The sequence below is a fragment of the Macaca thibetana genome, chromosome 2 (genome assembly GCF_024542745.1).
Source record: "Macaca thibetana thibetana isolate TM-01 chromosome 2, ASM2454274v1, whole genome shotgun sequence".
In the NCBI taxonomy this organism is placed as follows: domain Eukaryota; kingdom Metazoa; phylum Chordata; class Mammalia; order Primates; family Cercopithecidae; genus Macaca; species Macaca thibetana.
This window is the reverse complement of record NC_065579.1, coordinates 134,049,736-134,066,744: the sequence shown is the minus strand read 5'-3', so window position 1 is coordinate 134,066,744 and position 17,009 is coordinate 134,049,736. Positions and strand designations below refer to the sequence as shown.

The 17,009-nt window shown below is 43.0% G+C and overlaps 1 protein-coding gene across 10 annotated transcripts in view; it reads right to left on the bottom strand.

Moving 5' to 3' along the window:
* ITPR1 (inositol 1,4,5-trisphosphate receptor type 1) overlaps nt 1-17,009 on the bottom strand; it is a 354,798-nt gene that overhangs the window by 322,826 nt on the left and 14,963 nt on the right. For all 10 annotated transcript variants that reach the window (XM_050778574.1, XM_050778575.1, XM_050778582.1 and 7 more), the window contains exons 3-4: nt 8,636-8,743; nt 4,088-4,158 (exon numbers count right to left, since the gene is read on the bottom strand). In XM_050778574.1, the coding sequence (XP_050634531.1) occupies nt 4,088-4,158; nt 8,636-8,727 (163 nt within the window). In that variant the 5' untranslated portion in view covers nt 8,728-8,743. The remainder of the gene's footprint in view (nt 1-4,087; nt 4,159-8,635; nt 8,744-17,009) is intronic.

The window sequence follows — 17,009 nt, the reverse complement described above, 5'->3', positions numbered from 1 at the left end:
AGCTGAGAAATATTATGTAATCTATCAAGGTTACTTAGCTTGTACACAGGGGCAATGGGGTTCAAATCCAAGCCCAGGGGTTCATGTGCATGTCCCCACCCACAAACAATTTGAAGACAAAAAGAATAGCAATATATAATTATTCTCATATAATTAAATATGAGATTTACAAGTACTAGGCTCTGTACTAAGTACTGGGAACACAAAGAAAAGAGTAAGTCTTACCAAACTCTTAACTAAGGGTCAGGCTCCCCCAGTACTAAATTCTTAACACACAATTAATCTTCCCAATGACCTTATGAGATAGAGCCTATTATCCTCTCCCATTTTACAGGTAAGAAAATCAAGGTTTGCAAAGGTGAAGTAATCTGTTCAGGGTCACACAGCAAAGAATTCATGGAACTTGGATACGAACCAGGAAGCCTGATCCAACAGCCTCTTTTATTAACCATCAGGGCTGCAGATCTCAGGAGCTCACAAAATTAAAGACGCAAAGTCAGAAGCCATGGGGAATACTGCATAAACAGGCCTTGGATTTCCATTTACTTAAGAACAGGTTATGATGGTTCTCAATATAGGAAATAACTTGGCAAGGAAACAATGGAAGCAAGAACAAACCCAAATGACTACATGCAGCTCTGCTGATTGCTCAGATAAAGACTCCATCATCCCATTCGGCTGCTTGCCAGCATCTCGCTTTTCCATATGTGTTTGTTGAACTCTAGAGTGCAACGGGTCCGTGAGGAAATGGACTAGAAATGCCTCCAAATTGCCCAACTGCCCTATGCACAATTTCTAAACATCAAAATGACTTCAGCTCCAAAATACACTTATATTTGGAAAGGCAGCAATTGCTTCCAAAAGAGAGATCTTTTTCTTCATTTTAGAAAAAAAAAAGTCAAAGAATGCTGCACCGCAGTTGAAGGAATGCATTGGAAAATTTTTTTAAACCTCACTGCCCAACTTCCATGGTGAAGGAGCAGATCGTTCCAGCACTGAGGCAGCCTGCAAAGGCAGAGCTGCCTGGGCCCCTCACCTGGGTGCAGGGGGCCTCTGGTTTAGCACGTGGAATTAAGGAAGTCCTGACCTACATTCCCAAAGCCTGCAGCAGAGCTTGTTTTGAACCAGATTTTCCCACAAGGACAAAGCAGCTCACAACCCAGAAACCTTTATTTTTAATTTAGGGAGAAAGGCAGTCAACAAATCAAGTCACTGTCATGTGACCACCTGTAGAACCAGGCCAGGCTGTAAAAGGAATTTGCTTCCTTCCAAATAGCTTCTGTCAGACTATTACTGTTATCTCAAAACAGTCGCTTCAAATCAGCCACCACATACACACCCAAGCACCAGGCACCTTTACAGTCATGCCAGAAAAACATATCTCCTCCAACTTCCACTGCTATAGTCCTATTTAACATTCTAACCCTGTTTTCAAACAGCCCCTGGTTCATTTGTGACAACATGGATGAACCTGGAGGACATTACGCTAAGTGAAATAAGCCAGGCACAGAAAGACAAGTACCACATGATCTTGCTTATATGTGGAATCTACAAAGATTGAACTCCTAGAAACAGAGAGTAGAATGCTGGTCACCAGGGACTGGGGTGGAGGATTGAGATGTTGGCCAAGGGATACAAATTTCAGTTAGGAGGAATAAGTTCCAGAGATCTATTGTACAACATAGCGACTACAGCAAATAACAATATACAGTATACTTGAAACTCACTAAGAGTAGTTTTTAAATGTTCTCACCAAAAATAATAATAAGCATGTGAGGTAACGTAGATGTGAATTAACTCAATTTCACCATTCCACTATATATACATATTTTAAAACATCATGTGTTTTAAATATATGTTGATTTAAAAAATAAAATTTCAAATTACGTGCATATATTTGTAAAAGACAAATAGCCATTAGTTAACTTCATACAGTACATTAGAATCTCTCCCAGGTTCATCTCCCAGCTCCCCAGGCCTGTTTATAGAACAAGATAAGAGGTCACACTGGACCAAGCAATGCCTTCCTGATGCATATCCCTCCCCTTGGTTCCAGCTGCAAAAGCCAAATCTAGACCAGCTCTTCCTTGAATAACAAAGTCCAGGTTTTATTAGCCTACATTTCATTAGCCATGGTTCTTCATCTTGGTGGCACAAGAGAAATACCTGAGAAGCTTTCAAAAATCCCAATGTCCAGTTAACTCAAAATCCCTGATCTGGATTCAGATATCAGTGTTTCTGAGAGTTCTCCAGGTGATTTCCCTGTGCAGCTAAAGTTGTGAACCATGGCTCCCACTCCATCTGTCACCAGCCATGTGACCTCAGACAAGGTTCTTAAGTTCCGAGTGTATCAATCTCTTCCTAGGGAGGAGGGATGGCTCCCTGAGCTAATGCAGGCAGAGTGCTTAGCACAGGGCCTGGCACAGTCAATTGATCTTGTCCCTTTCAATATTCACGGTGGGGAAGTAATTCTATGAGTGACTGAATTATGATCATTGGACGAAATCTTTCATTTCTGCAGCACTCAAGATTTTGTCTTGTCTTGCAAGAAAACATGAAAGAAGCATTGAGAAGAAAAAGGCGGTGGAGGCAATAGCCGCCTTGGGTTCCTCTTACAGCTTATATCAACAACTCTTTTTCTTTCTGTTTTTTCTAACAGTCTCCCCCAACCCCCACCCATCCTCAGGTGAAAACATTCTCCTGATAGCCTCACGCCAACTGGATGCAACTCAACACCAAATGTCTTCCAAATGGCTTTTCTCCATCTGAACGTCTGCGTTCTATTTTATTCTAATGTATTTAGCTTTTATCCAAAAAAGTCAAACAGTTTCTAAACCACTAAACAATAAGAACTTAGAACTCGAATTATATAATCTGCAAATGGCAAGATTTGAGCCCTTTGGGACTGAGGCCATCAGTCAAATACCTAACCCAGTGGTTTTCCACCCTGGCTGTAAAGAATCAGCCCTAATTCCAGAGTTGAGCTTAACTGATAAATAATTTAATTATTAAATAGATGCTTAGGGCTCTCCAGTGGATCCCTTAGTCCTAAGCTCTACAGTGGAGCCCCAAGCATCTATTTAATTTAAAAGCTCCCTCAGATAATCCTAATATGTGGCTAGAGCTGAGGACCACCAACCACAAGAACAGAAAAGAAAAACCACTGTTTATCATATAAGACACCAAGTGTACTTCAAAGACCTCCTACAGTAAACTCAGTTACCTTTGGAGAAAGATACCAAATTCAGGAGGCCTAAAGAAAAAACTAATTTGGGTAGAAAAGCTGCCCTGCCTATGCCTTTTCTTTGTTTTTGTGTTTGAGACAGGGTATCACTCTGTCGTCCAGGCTGGAGTACAGTGGTGAGATCTCGGTTCACCGCAGCCTGGAACTCCCAGGCTCAGGTGATCCTCCCAACCTCAGCCTCCTGAGTAGCTGGAACTACGGGTGCATGCTACCACACCAAGCTAATTTCTGTATTTTTAGTAGAGACAGGGTTTCACCATGTTGCCCAGGCTGGTCTCGAATTCCCAGTCTCAAGCAATCTGCCCACCCCAGCCTCCTAAAGTGCTGGGATTACAGGCATGAGCCACTGCGCCCAGCCTGCCTACGTCTTTTAACTCAAAAAACAAGCGCAATAATTAAGAACATTTCATTCCAGTGAGACGTTCAGTGAGGTATCATTACACACCTCCTTAAAGAAGGTATCTAAGAATATCAGCATCCCCAAAGGGACAGTGAGATCCGCTAAAATAATGAATATTCCCTGTGACTGGATCCATAAATCCTATTTGTTTGAAGAAATATCCATACAAATGTAAGACTTTAAACCGAATTAGCACTTGTCAATACATATTCAATAGACAAATTAAGGACCCAGTGAAAGACATCACAATCTTGATACTAAATTTATGTATGTATTTTTCAAGAAGTTGTAAAGCTGAGAACTGAAATCATACTCCGAAAAAAACATAATAAGCCTATCTTGCTTATAAACACACACGACACACACATACACACACGCACACACCAACAACACACTTCATGAATTTTCAAGTGAGTCAAGGTGACCACTCCAGGAAAGCTTACCTCTGAATTTCTTAGGTGGATTGTTAAGGTCCCCGGTTTCTGGCTGTACAACACAACGATCATCAACCAGGCTGTAAAGAAGACAGATAAATGCTCTGTCAAGTTAAGTGTATGAAAATGAAACTCTTAGCACCATGCAAAAATCAGATATCCCAGGGCTTTTCCTGTGCAACATTTAGACTACCATATTCTCCTGCCAGGAACTCTTTACACTAGAGACTTCCTATGCATGGATCTAAACCTAATCCAAAAGCCCAGGGTTCTGTTCTGTGAAGGACACATTAAGCTACTGTTTTCTGTGGCTCCTTTCCCATAACCACGTCCATGGGAGATTTGAGTATAGCATGCAAGGTGGCTGAAGTCGTGAGACACAGCAAGGGGCAGTTGCATTCAACTAAGGGTAGCTGAGGAGCTGACTTTGTGCCCAGTGAAGATGAGTCAGGCCCTTGCCCTTTGGGAGCTCAAGGCTAGTGCAGGAGCCTTAAGAACAAACTGATAAGGAGAATATAATCTAAGGGCTGTAAGAGAAGGAAGAAAAAAAATAACAGCCAGAAGCGAACTGTGCCTGAGGTCATCTGAGAAGCTGCAGACAGAGGAAGTTCTAATGGAACTACTGGAAGAGTGGAAATAGATGTGAGAGGCTATAGATGTGAGAGGCTAGAGGGGAGCGTTTCCAGGTGGAGAGAACCATGAGTGCACACTCATGAAGATACGAAAGGACTCTGAAACATCAAAAGCAACTAGTGGGGAAAGCACAAAAAAATTACAAATAAATAAGCCAACATTACATAAAGACTCAGTATTTGAAATCCTGACTGCTAAGTCTAACTTGCACAATTCTTTTAGAAGAACCACTTAAAAATATATTTTTGAACAGATGAGGGAACTGAGACTCTGAGAAGTTACACAACTTGTCCAAACTCCTAAAACTGGTACTGATAGAACTGGCTAATCTTCCAAGTGACCACAGAACTTGCACTTGTTCCCAGCTAACATGCTATGGTTTTCCAGGGTTCCTCCATTCATCTGTGCTGTCTCCTCTTATCCCAAATGCAAGGTACCATTAAATATTCAGCCTTTACCCTTACTGTTCTATTCTCCAAGATTCCCTTTTGCCTCCTAAAGTCCTGCCTGTCTTTCAGGACTCAGATTAAGAGCCCCACCTTCTCCACAAAGCCCCCCAGGCCTTTCCTGCTTCAGACACTCTCTGCCTCTCCTTCTCCGTCCTCCCAACCTCACTGACTGAGACTCCAAAGGTGCATCAGGCTACCAGCTCCATGAAGGCCAGAAGATGCCCAAGGCTGGCAGCTCAGTATCTATTTGGTAGGTAAATCGAAGTATCCATGGTACCCCACCAGCAGTTTGCCTCCTTCAGCTTCACAACACAAGACCTCACTGTATCAACAAGAGGGACAGTGTAGCCAATGGCCTGAGTTCTCATGTAAAAATCAAGAGCAGAATATACATATATAAAACCCCCACCCTGAGCTCCTGTGAGTGTAAGTACAGTAATGCCCCCAGAGCTAACATAATGCTTGACAGGGTGAGCTCAGAATCCAAGGTAGGGCTAGGTTAATAAATAATCAAGTTCTCATGGCCAGGCGTGGTGGCTCACACCTGTAATCCCAGCACTTTGGGAGGCTGAAACGGGCAGATCACGAGGTCAACAGATCGAGACCATTCTGGCCAACGTGGCAAAACCCTGTCTCTACTAGAAATTCAAAAATTAGCTGGGCGTGGTGGTGAGCGCTTATAGTCCCAGCTACACGGGAGGCTGAGGCAGGAGAATCGCTTGAACCCAGGAGGCAGGAGGCGGAGGGTGCAGCGAGCCGAGATCACGCCACTGCACTCCAGCCTGGCGACACAGCGAGACTCCGTCTCAAGAAAAAAAATAAATAAATAAATCATCAAGTTCTCAAATGGGGAGGAAGTGGTAAGAGGAGCCCCAGTCAAGCTCAGAAGACAAATGAATTGTAGATGGCACTCTGCCACCTACTAGTGGCATGATCATGACTATGGCATTTTACCCCTACTGGTCTCAGTTTTTTCATCTGTAAAATGAAAGTTGGTCTCAGGGATTCTTAACAAGGGGGATGTTCATCAGACTCATTGTTTCCAAATATACTGACACCAGGACTCTGTCAACCCAGCTTACTAAAGCTGTGCTACAGGATGAGGCCCAAGAATCCCCCCGCCTTGTTTTTTTAAAGAGGCAGGGTTCTTGCTATGATGCCCAAGCTGGTCTTAAAAGCTGGTCTTGAACTCCTGGCCTCAAAGGATCCTCCCATCTCAGCCTCCCAAGTAGCTGGGATTATAGGTGTTAGCTACTGCACCAAACTGAACCTTTATTTTTAACAAGCTAAAAAGGCAATTCAGAAGCATGCCACTGAGTAACGTGCACACATACACACTTGCCCTCCAAGATCCTATTGGAGTTCTAAAGTTTAATCAGTAGATGAAGCCATTTAGAGGTAATCACCATCTATATAAAAGGGATGGGGCTGGAGTGCTACACAGTGAGTCCCATTAACAACTGGCAGTCACTCACTGTAGTCCACAACAGGTCCTCCATAAATGCTAAAAATATTAAAGACAGAAAGGTTGTCAAACTTTCTTTCTAACCCCATTTTTACACTGCTATCCTCAAATATGTGCAAGCAACTGAGAAAATAAAGTATTCATCTCAATAAAGTATTAGCAGCCCAAAGTTCAAAAAGCAGCCCTCCTCACTTTAAAAGGGCAGGAGGGACTCACCATTAATTTGTTTGCAATGTTTGAGGAAAACACTTAAAAAGCAATTCATATGATTTTCAAGAAGGGATGCCCTGGAAGAGAAAGAAGGTACTAAGATCTCAGGGGCTCAGGAGGTACCTGGGTGACTGGGAAATCAAGACCCCCAGGGGAAACATGGGCATAGAGTGGGTTGAGGTTTAACCCGGCATCCAGATAGAGGCTGTGCACAGCCAAGGAGGAGGGAGAGCTGTGGGCAGACAAGGAAGCCGGAAAGAGAGAAGCTGGCCTGCAGAGAGCAACTGTTGGCAGCCCTAGCCTTGCAGTCTGGAATTTTCTGAGCTGTGAAATCTTGGGCAAGTGACTTTGCCTCTCTGAAGCTCAAAACTTTTGCCTCCACAAATGGTAATGATGAGAGTGTTCACCATAGACAGTTGTGTAAGAATTAAGGAAGATGTAGGCACAGTATTTAGCATAATGCCTAGCACACAGCAAATACCCACTGGGCTCATGTAGTGCTTTCCATTTATTACTGTTGCTGTCATTGCTGAAAATAAGAAGAGGGTAAAAGAGTCAACCACAGACGATGAAAAGAGGAAGGAGCCAACCATGAAGAAAGGAGGGACAGTCAGAGGCAGGGCAGAAGGAGGCCTCTTTGCCAAAAGCCACAGAAGATAAATTGTTAAGGGTAGGTCCATAATGGAGAGAGGTCAAATGTAGAAAGTCACTGGATCTGGTGATCAGGCAGTCATGGATGACTTCTTTTCACTAGATGGCATTTGAAACAAAATCTCTCTACAGTGGGAGCACAAGTCTAATTGAGCTATAATTCTGTATCTATAATAATTTGCTCCCTGAGTGTGGAGTAACCTGCATGACAGCCTAGAAATACTCGTTCTGCACAAATACCAGAAAACAAGCATGCTTTAAATAATAGCTGTAATTAAAAGGAAGGTCTGGCTGCTGTAAAAATGAGGTTCTTGGAGAAGCTGCTGGTCTTCCTTCCCCCAATTTATTTGAGACCAGCTCTTGCCAGATTCAACAGTGCCACCCGGGGGGCCTCACTACTCCTTTCTACACAAAGACAATGTAGACCATTCGTAACTATTTTGGAGTTAACCATCTTGATTCTCCATTCTGCTTCTGTCTGCCTTTGGGACTATTTCACCTCTCATTTCCTCTTCTAGACAATAGGCGTAGGAGGAGAAGGGAGAAGATAATCAAATGAGTACATTATGAAATATATTTATACCCTTAAAAGTTGTATAAAGATTGGGAAAAAAGCACAAAAGAGCAAAAATCTGATTTACAGAACTTTATGCAATTTATAATTTTCAAACGTATACAGCAATGTAAAGTAGGAAATGTCTGCTTCAAAGAAAAAAGATAGGCAGCCCAGGAGGTTTGGTCTTTGCTTATATTATAAAGGAGTCACTATTTGAAAAGAAGAGCCGTTACAAAACTAAAAAGCACTTCTTTGGGCTCTGTAAATATTCATCCTTACACTTTATTCCATTTAAACTGTACTCCATAGTGGAATAAAGGCACTCCCTTTTATATAGAAAGGAAGAGCAAATTTTAATAAACTCAGAATAGTGTCCTAAATAATGAGGTTTTACTCTTTCAGAAATATACAGAAAATTGTGTTTTTGTATGAGAGGTTAAACTTGGCTAATATGGGATTTGGCGTTTGTGATTTCAACCGCACTTAGAAAGCCAAGTAAAATGGTAATGTTCGTATGTTAGAAAAATCAGTTTTAAGCTGATGTTATGATGTCTTAAACAAATCCTGCCACACAAGAAATTGCATGCTCTTACCCCAAGGTGCTAATAAATCCATTTGTCGATCCCTCCGCGTACAGAGAACAAATGTCTCCAATATGCAGGAAGCTAGACATTTTGTCAGACATGTCTTTCTTGAAAATCCTAGACAAAGTAAAATATGCAACATTGTTAGAAGAAAAGAAATGCTCAGAGGGGGAAAAAGTCACTAAGAGTTGGCTTAGCTCAATTTTCCAAAGTGCCTTACTTAAAAGCCAAATTTAAATAAGAGTTTGACAGGCAGGCAATTCAATGAGCCAAGTAAAGACATATGCAACAACATTTTTTCCCCGTATATTATTTAATTTCAGGATATTCCAACCACAGTAACATTTGTTTCTAACAAAACCATGCCTGAATCAGATTCTACAAGTTGAGGACCCTTGATAATAAAAACTGCAGTGAGTAGAAAGCCTGCAGGGAACTCAGCCAAGAACGTTGCAGTGATTAGGGAGTTACTTGGAAAGTCTGACTTATGAAACATTAACATATTCAATTTGCCTCAGGGAATGTTAAGTCAGAAGGAAACACCTGGTATAAAAACTTGCTTCTGGCAAGGCCACAGTGCCTGGGCTAAGGTACCAAACCAACAAAATGACATTAATAAAAGGAAACCTGGTAATAAATACCACAAATTTCCAGCAGCCTTTTAGGACTTTTAAGAATTCCACAACTGTATGCACTTCACTCAAATGCTACTTAAATGTCTTTCCTTCTCATCCTTCACCAAGAAACACTTCCAGAGGACGAAAACCCTTTAGACAGAACCTGGCCCAGATCCTTCAGTATTTGGGTAAAAATAATAAGGTTCCCTGCCCAGGAACACACAGCTATTGAGAGGCAGTCTTACAAAAAGCTCTTAAGTCTCAGGAAATCTGTACATAGCCCAGAAACCATTAAACACACAAACACATATAAATATCAACAAAAATATTGATGTGACTCCTAGAAACAGCTTTCAACAGGGCCATAAATATTGAGGAGTGGGAACCAATTGTAAAAAGCTAAATTGACATTTAAAAAATAAATGTCAGTTATGTGGGAAGATTGGGTGCTGGTGTGGACTGCAGCTAATCACCCCGTGTTTCCTCAGGCACCTGGTGTGGAGATGCCCAGGGCAACCCAGGTTTTCCCAAAACCCCTCCTCCAACCCCAGACACCTTTATCCATCAATTTCCTCAACTTCCCCTTCCAGAAGCCATTTACCCCACACAGTCACAAGAGTTGTAATGGTGTGGAACAGTATTGTGTCTCCTTCAATTGCTTTCTGGGTGCCAAGTTTTCTTTCGGGAAGAATTATGCAGCAATGATCAGCATGACACTTCAGGAAGCAACCTCCTACCTTAGCAGCAATGTCAGCTATTGAAAGCAAACTCATGTTAAAGAACCTCAGTTCACTGCTTGTGAGAAGCTGCAGGGAAAAGCTAATTCGTCATCCCCTTCCCTCCCCTCCAACAACCCAGATATTGCAGTGGAGATAAAGAGCATTTCATTAAACATGAACTTATTTACAGAGGGAGACAGCAACTGAGAACACAGAATAAACTCTCAAACGAAAGAGCCAGTATCTCTAGACCTTGAGGGAAGACACACAAATAATGTGCAGAAGGACAGTTTGCCAAGTACCACTCTCTGGAATCATGTCCGTCATTGTTTAATTCTTCATAACTACATATTTTATACCTAAAGGCAAACCAATGTTTTAAATAGCATCCAGAAAAGTGGCACAAATGGAACACATCAAGGGAGATTAATATTTCCCTCTGTGCTTATATTGTAAAACTTTATCTTAAAGGGTCAGGAAGTCAGCATACTTCTAAGATCAATTATTAGAAGACCATTTGTTTGAATTTTGAGCCAGACCAAATTTGTGTCTGTACACCCTGGCCTCCCGAAAGGACACCAGGGAATTTCCAAATGCAGGAGAACAGGTATGTGCTCCGGCAAGAGGACTAGGGCCTTGTCTAGTGCGACTAAGGCTCTCCTTTCAGGATCACCCTTCAGATAAGCATTCAGCCCCAGTAGAGACTAGGCCAGAAAATGCCTGCTGTCTTGTGAACTATCACCACCACCTGGATACCTTGCTGAAAGATTCCAGGCTCTTAATGGGAAGAAGCAGACGATTCAGTGTCCTCAAGTGACAAAGCATGATGTACCCCATGTTGCTTGCAGCTGATCATTGCAATAGATGTCTGGACATTGCATTCCTACAGCACAGTTCTGCATTATTTTCTTTTCTGATAATAATAGCTGGCATTTATCAAGGATTTCTCATGCCCACCATTGTGCTGAGTGCTTTACAAACGTTCTCTTAGTGAATCCTCATGACCACAGCAGGAAGTAGGCACCTACCATTATTGCCATTTTGTTGTTGAAGACACTGAGGTGTAATACAGAGAGGTAAGATGCCCACGTCACATATAATTAGCAAGCAGGAGGATCAGGGTTGTTATAACCCAGGTCTATCTGACGTTTTTTTTTTGAGATGGAGTCTTGCTGTGTCGCCCAGGCTGGAGTGCAGTGATGCGATCTCAGCTCACTGCAACCTCTACCTCCCAGGTTCAAGCGATTCTCCTGCCTCAGCCTCCTGAGTAGCTGGGATTACAGGCACCCACCACAAAGCCTGGCTAAATTTTTGTATTTTTTGTAGTGATGGGGTTTTGCCATGTTGGCCAGGTTGGTCTTGAACTCCTGGCTTCAAGTGATCTGCCCACCTCAGCCTCCCAAAGTGCTGGGATGACAGCCATGAGCCACCGCACGGGACCTAGGTCTATCTGACTCTTCAGTGGAGGTGTTTATCAACAGCGATCCTGGGAACATAGGTTAAAAAGTTAAATGTTCTTATACTCCAGATGATTACAGAGAACTGATGCACAATTCTTATGCACAATTCTGTTTTCTAATTTTTCTACCATGGCTCTGTAATACTTTCAGAAGTCAGAAAAAAAATAAGCATCTTCTAACCAAGATACTTATTAAGTGGCCGAGATAACTGAACAAGTAACCTTTAGCTACATTTTACATCTCCCCCTGAAATCACAGGCCAGTCCACCCACCACAGCTAATGATCCTCTGGGCAATCTGCCAGGGGTACTAATTAAAAACAACCAAAAAGTGGGGGAGGACAGATCCTTCCCCAGGGGTCTCATGTGATAATTCCCCTCACAAAAGATCAGGCAGAAAGCTTGCTGGTCTAGTTAGAAACCTCTGGAGATCTCCTCTGGCCTCCCCTTAGTGAAGTGGAGGAAGAAGATGGGGGGAGGAGGATAGGTTTTAGTGCAATTATCAGTGATGTCCTGGAAGGAAAAACAAAGGTCGGGAAAGTCAACAGAACAGGCCTCTGTGGCCTGGAGGGGTGGAGGTGGAAAGTCAGCCCAGAAGTGATGGGCCTAGGAGCAATCTTCTGGAAGACTTCCTGTTGTTCAGAGCTGGGTGGGAGAGCCCGCCTTTTTATCTGATCATGGACCATTTGTGCCTGTGAACTTCTAGCAGCTGCACTCAGGGCTCCTGTGTCACTCACACCATGACAAGGACCACCTCAGAGAAAACAGAGCTGGCGCCAACCTGCCATGGAGCTGCGGAACTTCAAACGCTTATGGACACCCGGGGCTCTGCTGACAAGCCATGCCTGACATACAAAAGGGCAGGCTTAGGCACTCAGCTCCCGCGCTCCACCCTGGCTCTCTGTCCCTAAGTTCTTCTTCTTCTTATTATTATTATTATTTAGCTTATTATTAGGAGCCCATAGCCACCCCTCTTTGCTTTCATTTCCTCCTCTGTTAAATGGGGATAATACTCACTTCAAGAGGCTGTGGTGAGGAATGGATGAAATAATGCTTGAAAAGCACCTGGTACAGTGGCTGACATACTTGAAATTGCTCTATGCTCGTTATTTTTATTTTTCTTCCATGAAAGACAAAGTGGAATTCTGAAAGATTCCAGGGCGTCAAAATTTAAACTCAGTAAAGGATCCCCTGTTTAAAAAGCCATATGTGTATCATAACAAATGAACTCCTATATGAACCACGATGACAGATTTTACTTCAGGGAAGATAATTTATCCTTCCTAATTCCCCTGATGAAAAAAGGTGAACAATAGTGAATTACACTCAACTCCCAGCCACAGAGCATTCTAGCCTTTCAAAAAACACAGAATCACGGAATAAAAGTTGGAAGGAACCCTGTAAAGCATGTAATTCCACCTCCTGCCCAAAAATGGAATCTCCCCATCATGCTGCCTATGGATGGTCTCACTGGGCAATAGAGACTACTCTGTGTTCAAACAGCCTTGTTCAAACAATTACTCCTAAACCAGGCACAGTGGCTCATGCCTGTCATCACATTTTAAACAGCCAAGACAGGAGGATGGCTTGCAGCAAGGAGTTTGAGACCAGCCAGACCCATATCTACAAAAAATAAAAATAAAAACAAAAACACATTAGCAGGGCATGGTGGCACACATCTGTAATCCCAACTACTTGGGAGGATCACTTGGGCCCAGGAGCTCCAGGCTGCAGTGAGCTGTGATCGTACCACTGCAGGCCAGCCTGGGCAACAGAACAAGACCCTGCCTATGAAAACAATAAAACAATTACTCCTGTCCCCTCCCTTAGCCCCACAAAGGACAGCTGCCTGCCAGAACTTTTGCTATTTATCTGTCCTCTGACGCATCTAAGACCTCTGCATATGTGAATGCTATCTAGATTATTTCTCCTTAAGGCTTTGCTTCTTTTCACAAAGCATCACCATCCTCCCCACAATTCCTGATGCAGCATGACGTGAAGAGCACCTCTCAGCCCACAGCAGGCAGGAACTGAGGCTCCAGAGTCAAAGTGCCCAGGTTCAAACCTCAGCTCTGCCACTTACTCACTGAAGAACTTCAGGCAAGTTCCAGAACTTCCCTAAGCCTCGCTTTTCCCAGCTGTAAAATGGGGAAAATAAGAGCACCTACCTCAGCAAGCTGGCATGAGGTTCAGCAAGATGGTGTTTACAAAACACTCAGCAAAGCATCAGGCATGAAGTAGGCGTGCCATCAATATATGTTATTACTATTAAACCGCCACTGCCACCCGCCACCATTCTGATGGGTGGAATCACCTGTTAAAACAGGGTTCTTCCAGGGTGGCTTTGGCCAAGGCAAAGAAAAGTAGATCACTGCCTCTGGGAGATACTCTTGCAGAGGGGCTGTGGCAGCTTTGTTGAGCCTCACACCACCCTATGGCTGAGTTTCCCTTTGCCCTGTATTGAAACTGCTCCCAGAGCTGTGCATTAAAAAAGGGGGGGCAGGGAGGATTTGATTCTATTCCCAAGAAAGGTGCAAATAAAGAAAAAAACAAATGCAGAGAGATCTCTTTGGGGAAGAGAAGCCAGAGCTGCCCTTCAGAATCTGTATTGCTCTCTACCTTCTCTATACCTTTCCTGGTCTTCTCGTCCACTCTGCTGGCTCCAGTCACTGTTACATGACGAGGATTCCCAAATCTGTCTCTCATGACCCACAGCGACTAGAGTTTTGCTCCTGGCGGCTCACAGCATCTCAATGTACCAAAAACAATTTACCTGCCTGCCCAATCTGTTCCTCCTTCATAGCCATTTCTCAGTGACCACCAGCAAAGCCTGGTGGCTCCTCCAGTCTTCCCTCTCTCATGTTCCCTGCCACAGGGCCTTTGCCTGTGTTGTTTTCTCAAGCCCACAACACTCTCATCCCTACCCCACCCCTTGCTCTAATTATAGCCAAGTCACCCTCCAGCTCTAAATTCAACTACCATTTCCACCAGAAAATCTTCCCCATCCCCTCAGATGAAGTTAAATTCTACTCTTACAAACTCTGCACCATGGATCTCTCCTTCCCAGCCTTCATCTCAGTTACAAGTTCACATTTATTTGTGCAATTCCTGTCTGACACCCTACAAGGCACAAGCTGTATTCTAGAGATCTGTGTGCGATGTGTTTTATATACAACTGTATTCCAAACACCAATGCCTAGCACATAGTAGATATTCAGTAAATATCTGTTGAATAAATGAATGAAAAAGTCTAATCCAGCATCAATTTTTGCTGACTTTAAGCTTTACTATCTCTCTTGAATCTTCTAGCTCCCCCTGCCCCTGCTAACCAGTCTCAGCCAGTATCATTTCTCAACTGGACTCCCTAAGGCCTTCCTACTCATTTCTCTGAATCTGTCTTTCCTCCTCAATCTATTCTGCATACAACATCCCACATGATATTTTAGAAACATAAATCAGACCATATCATTTCCCCGCCTAAAAGCTTCCAACATCTCTTTGGAGCTCTTCATGATCTAGCCCTGCCTACCTTTCCCCCTGCTCTCCATACTCCAGACATAATGATTTTTTTCCAGGCCCCTCACCATGCTCTGTTCCCCGGGCCTTTGCACATGCTGTCTCTGCAGCCTGAGGTATTTCCCTCCCTCCCCCACCACCACTTGTGGCTAACTGCCACCCACCTTCACAGTCCCAGTTTGATGTCTCCACCTCTGGGAAGCCCTCTCTGACCTCCCAAATCTGGGTTATATGTTTCCAACATACTCTTCTATATAGCAACCTGGGTCTACTACCACTGTCCTAACATTGCTTATTCACTTGTTTGTCTTCTCCACTAGGCTGCAAACTCATGAGGGCAAGAACCTTAGTTGTCTTCTTCCCTGTTGCATCCTAGTACCTGGTAGTACCTGGGATACAGCAAGCAGTCAAATATGGGTTCAACGTCACTTTAGTGCCATCTTTGCTGCTGCCTAGAAGAGTTTATACTGGTTTTGTTTTAGAGTCATGGTCTCACCCTGTCACCCAGGCTGGAATGTAGTGGTGCAATCATAGCTCACTGTAGCCTTGACCTGCCAGGCTCAGGTGATCCTCCCACCTCAGCCTCCTGAGTAGCTAGGGCTACCGGTGCATACCACCACGTCTGGCTAAATTTTTCATTCTTATTTTTGTAGAGACAAGGTCTCACCGTGGTGGTGCCCAGGTTGGTCTTGAACTCTGGCCTCAAGTAATCCTCCTGCTTCAGTGTCTCAAAGTGCTGAAATTACAGGCATGAGCCACCACACCCGGTTTGTTTTTTAGGTGACTGTTTTCCAAAACAAATTAAAGCCAGATTTACAGTGTTGGATCAAGAAGAACAGAAGCCTACCTGGCCCTTTTCAATAGATTTCTATGAGAAATTTGGAAGCAAGAAACAAAATATCTAACTTTTATCCCTGGAAAGATACTGTAACTTTTATCCCCATTGACCATCCCCTCCACATGTCCAAAATGGCTTGGAGTACTGACAAGAGTGTACACTTGGAAACAGACTCAGAACATGTGAGTCTGAATTCTAACCTCATAAATTACCAGCTGTGTGTCCTTAAGCAACTTCCATAACTTCTCTGAACCTCAGCTCTCTTATCTGTAAAAAAGGGGGCAACCTTTCATATTTCTCAGGGTCATTGTAAGGAGTAAACCAAATAATTCACATAAAATGGTCAACACAATACTTGGCCCTTTATGTTCATTTTCTGTATGTCTGAATGAGTCTGAAATGAAAACATTCGTTTTTGTTCCTTCATAGTCTTCATTCACCTCTGTCGTATGATTCCTCTACTTGATGAATGTTGCTTACCTGGTCAATACTGTAGGAAATGCATCTGGAGAAACAAGGATCCCAGAAATGTTTTAATCCTCTGTAAGCCCACGAGGTGGCTGATACTTGGACAGCATCTCCAAAGTACTGTTGTTTTTCAGTACCCAAACTCACAATACCCAAGCTGGCCAGACCTCAACTCAACTCCCCCGCCTTCTAACATCAATCTAGGTCCCCTGCTGGCAGTGGGGGTGGTAGAAACCTCTTCAAAGGGATAGTAATTCAATATTTAGAACCTCTTCCACTTTGGTGTTAAAACAGGCCAAAGCACAGCCTCACTAAAAAAGAAATATGTTCATTTAATTTTAAGCAGCAGCTCAAGATAGGTTTGGAATTTTTTTTTTTTCTAAAAGCTTTTAGTATGATAGAAAACTCACTCATTTGACTGTGGCAGAAAACTCATTTATTGAAATTTTTCCATCGATTATTTCTCCTGCACACACTTAACTAATTGCATTACATTCATTTAAAAAAACAAAACAAAACAAAACAAAAAACTCGATTTTCACCTACACAGAATTCCGAATTTAAAAGTTAACAACTCCCGAAACTGAGGCTAAAGTAGAATACTTCATTAACCAAGAAGTTACCTAAGGGATCACTTAATCCTCAAGGGTGGACAGGCTTGGGAGGAAATGAGAAACTGACTCTATTCTAGTTAAGGGACGCCAAAACCACAGACCTGCCGGTTTTCACCAAGACACAAAGGCAAGCCTCCTATATTTAATTAAGA